Source organism: Phacochoerus africanus, chromosome 9, assembly GCF_016906955.1.
Source record: "Phacochoerus africanus isolate WHEZ1 chromosome 9, ROS_Pafr_v1, whole genome shotgun sequence".
Taxonomy (NCBI): domain Eukaryota; kingdom Metazoa; phylum Chordata; class Mammalia; order Artiodactyla; family Suidae; genus Phacochoerus; species Phacochoerus africanus.
In genome coordinates, this window is record NC_062552.1 from 78,799,752 (window position 1) to 78,806,018 (window position 6,267).

The 6,267-nt window shown below is 43.6% G+C and overlaps 1 protein-coding gene across 1 annotated transcript; it reads right to left on the reverse strand.

Annotated features, from left to right (window-relative positions):
* Nucleotides 1-4,733: 4,733 nt before the first annotated feature.
* LOC125136676 (ribonuclease homolog) lies at nt 4,734-5,117 on the reverse strand. Its single transcript, XM_047797487.1, has one exon. The coding sequence runs from the start codon at nt 5,115-5,117 to the stop codon at nt 4,734-4,736; it is 384 nt and encodes a 127-aa protein (XP_047653443.1).
* Nucleotides 5,118-6,267: the final 1,150 nt, after the last annotated feature.

Below are 6,267 nucleotides of genomic sequence, written 5' to 3' on the forward strand. Positions count from 1 at the left end.
TACAGAATCTCCCTCATCTGGAATCCCTCTCATGCTTCTAATCTCTTTCTTCAAGAAGAATGCAGTCCTTTTTAAGGGCTCACCTGTGGAGCTAGGTCCACAGAGGATAATCTCTGTATTTTAAGATCAGCTCACTTGGGGCCTTAATTACATCTGCAAAATTCCTTCACATCAGCACCTAGGAGGAATTTTGATGGTGTTTGATTAAATAACTAAAGGAAAGTGTACATGTCAGAGGACAAAACCCTTGGAAGCTACCTTAAGCAGGTGCTTAAAAGCTTTTCAACCTTTCTCAGTTTTCATGCTGGATAAAATTAATGATTTTCTAGAAATCAGCAGCAGCAGATTGTTACCAGCCTCCCGTTGCAGAATCTTTGGGATGCTGCAGCATTGGAAGCAGGCTGTCCCCAGCCAATGAAAATGCAGTGGGCCACTAGGGTCAGGCTATTTTTGCCCACCTCCACTTTAGGCAGCCTCTGACCTGCAGCTCTTTGGGCTGCCTGCGACTTTCTCAGCACCGCAGAGCAGCCTGAGTCTCTTCCTACTTCATCTTCCTTCCTTACCACTCTGAACCTGCTATTCTGACTCTTAGAGTTTGCTTCCTAGAAAACCTGAATTAAAATACCTGGCTGTGTTAGAAATACCCAAATAAACAATACTACATGGAAACCTCAATGTCATTTTGTCACTGGTAGGTATATACTAGCCTATTTCTTTTTTTAATTTAATTTTATTTAAGTATAGTTGATTTACAATGTTGTGTTAATTTCTGCTATACGGCAAAGTGGTTTCGCCATCATTGAATTACATACACACTGAATTACATATACACATATCCATTCCCATATAGGTTATCACAGAACATTGAGTAGATTTCCCTGTGCTATACAAAAGGTCTCTGTTGAGCATCCATTCATGTACTAAAGTATGGCTTTGCCATTCCCCAGACCCCAGTCCATCCCTCCCCTTGTCTGTTTCTCCTTTAAAGGAGATCCCAGGGACACCTCCATGACTGCCACACTAGGGATGTGCTCCATTCTGCAATTTGGGGATGCCCTGTGGACCAATTTACTATCAATTTTTGACATAAACTGTGGCTGTAAGTGTAACTCTTCCATCGTTGCCTTTGTGAGGAGGCAGAGATTTGTGTCTGTTTTTTTCACCACTGAATCTCTAACACTAAGAAGAGTGTTAGAACATAGAAGGTGCTCAGTAAGTATTTGTTAACTTATTTAATGAGTATAGTTAAATCTCTTGTTCTTTCACTTTATAAAAGGAGGCTATTAGAACCCCTGCTTTTTCCTCCACCTCTTTTATCTTCACCTCCCAACTATTGTTACCTGTACTTTTTTTCTCTTTCTGGCCACACCCATACCATGCCCAGGCCAGGGATCAAACATATACCATATGAGCAACCCACACCACAGCACTGACAACACCAGACCCTTAACCTACTGTACCACCAGGGAACTCCCATTTTCTTATAAACATCTTTATCACATATGTTTTTAAACATTCCTCTAAATGCATTAGAGAAGAGCTGTTACATCCAAACCCTGAAGTAACATTCTTGTTAATGTAGCTTGCAGAGAGCACTTACTCATATAAATCATCCTTAATATGTGGGTTTTGTAGGGTTTGGGGGTTTAGGGTGTTTTTGCTTTGTTTTGCTTTTTGCTTTTTTTAGGGCTGCACCCTCACATATGGGAGTTCTTAGGCTAGGGGTCGAATCGGAGCTACAGCTGCAGGCCCATGCCACAGCCACAGCAATGCAGGATCCTAGCCACGTCTGTGACCTACAACAGAGCTCACAGCAACACTGGATCCTTAACCCACTGAGCCAGGCCAGGGATCGAACCCACATCCTCATGGATCCTAGTCGAGTTTGTTAACCACTGAGCCATGAAGGGAACTCCCAGTTTTGTGGTTTTTATTGAAATATATTGGACATATAACATTATATAAATTTAAAGTATACAACATGTTGATTTGATACATTAATATAATATGATTTCCATTGTATCAATAATTTACACCTCTATTGCATCACTTAATCATTCCTTTTTAGTGGTTGGAATAAGTAAGATCTAATCTCTTAGCAAGTTTGATTATAATAAAATATTGTTACATAGTTTTAATATTAATAGATATTACTGTGACACCATCCCAGATTGTAAAAATCCATGCTCCTAATTCATTGTGTTGAATGACTATAATACGTTATGTATTTTATACAAGCTCTATATATGTATGTATAAATGAACACCCATTCTCCCACTTTCATTCACCTGCACTAGATCATATTAACTAGTTTCTGCAGTCTGTTGGGCAGCTCACTTTTAATTTCTCTGACCAATAGAGAGATGGGGCGTCTTTTGTTAGATTTATTTGTCAATAGGAATCACTCTTCTAGCCTTTATCTCTTCATGTACCTTGCCTATTTTTCTACTGAGCTGTTGACTTCTTCCTACCAATTCATGAGATATCATTTTTTATTAGAAAAATCATCTGTTGGGAGTTCCTGCTGCAGCGAAGCGGGTTAAGGATCCCATGTTGTCTCTGTCGTGGTGCAGGATTGATCCCCAGCCTGGCGCAGTGGGTTAAGAATCCAGCATTGAAAAAAAAAAAAAAAAACATGGAGTTCCCGTCGTGGCTCAGTGGTTAACGAATCCGACTAGGAACCATGAGGTTGCGTGTTCGGTACCTGCCCTTGCTCAGTGGGTGAACGATCCGGCGTTGCCGTGAGCTGTGGTGTGGGTTGCAGACGCGGCTCAGGTACCGCGTTGCTGTGGCTCTGGCGTAGGCCAGTGGCTACAGCTCCAATTCAACCCCTAGCCTGGGTACCTCCATATGCCGAGGGAGCAGCCCAAGAAATAGCTAAAAAGACAAAAAAAAAAAAATCCAGCATTGCTGCAGCTGTGGTATAGTTTGCAGCTGCACCTCAGATTCAATCCATGGCCCAGGAACTTCCATATGCCAGAGGTGTGGCCCCAAAAAAGAAAAATCATCTGTTGCTAAAAGTATAAACATACAATTTTTTCAAATGTCGTTTTTTGTGTTTATTCTGTCATTTTTATTTTTGTGCAGTAATCTTTTCCTTTATGGGCCCTAGGTACCTGTCTTGCTTAAGAAACTCAACCCCGCTCCAAGATTTTCTACTGTCCTAAATTTTCTTCTAACATTCTTATAGTTTTGTTCATTTATATCTTTAGCCCATCTGAAATTTATCTTTAAATTTGGTGTGTAATAATAATCTAGATTAACCTTCCCTCTTCCAGAAAGCAACTGCCACTTAAAGGACAAAAGAAAGTGAGCCAAACCAACAGCAAAGACTCTGCTCTTCTTTTTTTTAACTAATTTTTAGGGCCTCACCCGTGGCATATGGAGGTTCCCAGGCTAGGGGTCTAATCAGAGCTTTAGCTTCTGGCCTACACCACAGCCACAGCAATGCTGGATCCTTAACCCACTGAGCAAGGCCAGGGATCAAACCTGTGAGCGCATGGATGCTAGTCAGATTCGTTTCCGCTGAGTCACGACGGGAACTCCAACTCTGCTCTTCTTCCACTAAAATTTTAAATGTACTCATGAGTCCTAAACTTTTCCTCACCAATTTCCTTGCAGGAACTGTAGTAACCAAAAGACCATAGAGATGATAGATTTAAAAACTTTAAATATTACGCTGATGTAGAAAGGGGTTGATTCTAAAGTCTGAAGGCTCTCTGGAGGAACTAAAATGCAAGGCAAACATCTTCCCATCCTCTCATACCTTTCCTTTCCCTTCCACAGTATAGTGTCCAGAATGTTGGAAGTGTTTCTGGCATGCTGAGGATGCTCAGTAGATATGCTGGGTACCTTTCTTGATCCCTTTGGACCACAGTCTAAGTATCTCAAGGTGATAGGCAGAATGGAACAAGTTAGGAAATCTCTACTTGGTAGCTTTATGCTAGTTACATCCTCTGGATTAATTTTCCTTTCCTCTTGGTAATCAGTTTGGTCTTTTCCACATTTCTTCACATCTAAGCAGAAGCAGAAAGACAGGTGTTCAGGGTGGTGGGCCAGTGTGGAGGAATGTCAGAGAAGGGATTGTACCTCTTGGGATGGGTTTGCCCCAGGCCCCCATCACTCCCATCTCCTGACAGTGAGGCTCCTACCCACTACTGGTGTTTGACAATTCTGGTGTTTGTTTCTGTAAAGGAGGCTTTCCCCTCTGTCACCCACCCCCCTCCGATAAGAGGGAACTGGAAACCCAAATTCACAGAGTCATTCATGGTCAATGCCCTTGAGAGTTTTATTAAAGCAGCAGGTGGACAAATGGGCTCAGCAGATCCCTGGGGCAAAACTGCCCACCACAGGCTCTCAAACCTTCCCCTGACTTACTCTTCCACTGTAGGGATTGAAGGCCTGAGGAGAAAAGGGGCCAAACCCCAGGAGAGAATTTATCATCAGCTCTCTTTCTCTCTCTCTGCAGTCAAGACAAGGCAATTAGACAGGACACCCACTGAACATCCTAAAGGCTGCTGATGACAAGCCCATCTCCCCTCTGCCTCCACATCCCTCTAACCAAAATCCACAGGAGGACTGAGAGAGAGCAAGGGTTGGGGGCTAGGACCCAGGGAACAATGAGGTGGCCCAGGCTATGGGGGAAACCAAATCAGCCGGGATTGAGCAGGACTTCGCAGCGGGAATGGGGTGGAGTGAAGGAGAACAGCGAGCTTGTTGAGAGGCTGCAGCAGCTACTCATCCAAATGAATTGGATGGTTCCCCATACAAACCACACTCACATCCCTCCAGAAGGTAACACCTTTGTAGTAACAGTGTGGGGGCACAGCCTCTGGGTAGAGATTACACTGAGTGACTTTGAAGATGATGAGGTGGCAGTTGTAAAATTCAGACATCTTCACACACTTCACAGCCGGACCCTCACAGAGGCCACCCGTGGTGGGGGACACACTGTGGACAAAGGTCTTGGTCTTCTGACAGCTCTTGTCAGTGGCCAGCCCTCGAAATTTCATCATCATGTCACAGTAATATTTGTGCTTGGCAGAGATCTTTGTTTTAGGCCTGTCAAGTTGGTGATGGAGGAGGTCTTGGGCCTCAGAAAAGCCATGCTGGTCCATTAGGAGGAATAAGAGAAGGGTCCATGTCAGAAGCATGTTTTCTATTAGAAAAAGGAGGAAGGGTAGCAAAAAGGAGAAATCTGTCACATAGCCCCAAACATCAGGGCTTCATGGGCTCAAAGTCACCCCTGCACACCAATCTAAGGATTACAAATGCCCTCTATTTGTCTCTAATAACACTCACTTCTCTGCACTCATCCCCCCAAAAATCATTGTGGTCCATCCTCCTTTCAACATTCATCTTTTCCTCTTTCCACGTCCTCCTTCATTTCCCCTCATCCCACTGCTGGGGTCCAGCACATTCTTTTTTTTTTTTTTTTTTTTGTCTTTTTGCCCCCGCAGCATATGAAGGTTCCCAGGCTAAGGGTCTAATTGGAGCTGTAGCTGCTGGCCTATGCCAGAACCACAGCAACTTGGGATCCAAGCCACATCTGCAACCTACACCACAGCTCACGGCAAAGCTGGATCCTTAACCCACTGAGCAAGGCCAGGGATCGAACTCGAAACCTCATGGTTCCTAGTCGGATTTGTTAACCACTGTGCCACGACAGGAACTCCCCAGCACATTCTTAATTATCTCCCTTAAGACTATACTCATTAAAGAAATTAGGATACAGGGATCCATAACCCATCCATACCTTCCACCCCATCATGGTCTTACATAAGAGAGCAAAATTGGACCCCAAGTGCTTTGATCCTCAGTCAAGCAGTAACACTAACTTATGGAGTACTTTACAATGGTGCTTTTAAAATGTTTACATGCAGTTAAATATCTGGTAATCTTGTTAAAATGCAGGTTTCGATTCAGTATATTTGGAATGGGACCTAAGATTTTCATTTCTAACCAGGTGCCAGATGATTTTGTGCTTTGTTCCAGGGGCCACAATTTAAATAATAAGGTTTTAGCGCTTACAAAGACTTCTCAGAGAATTCCTGTTGTGGCGCAGTGGAAAAGAATCTGACTAGTACCCACGAGGGTGTGGGTTCAATCCCTGACCTCGCTCAATGGGTTAAGGATCTGGCATTGCCATGAGCTGTGGTGTAGGTCACAGACACAGCTCAGATCTGGCATTACTGTGGCTGTGGTGTAGGTCAGCAGCTGTAGCTCTGGTTTGACCCCCTAGCATGGGAACTTCCATATGATGCACCT

Excerpts from the sequence above, each read along its gene's own strand:
- LOC125136676 (XM_047797487.1), bottom strand. The coding sequence starts at position 5,117 with ATGGACCAGCATGGCTTTTCTGAGGCCCAAGACCTCCTCCATCACCAA.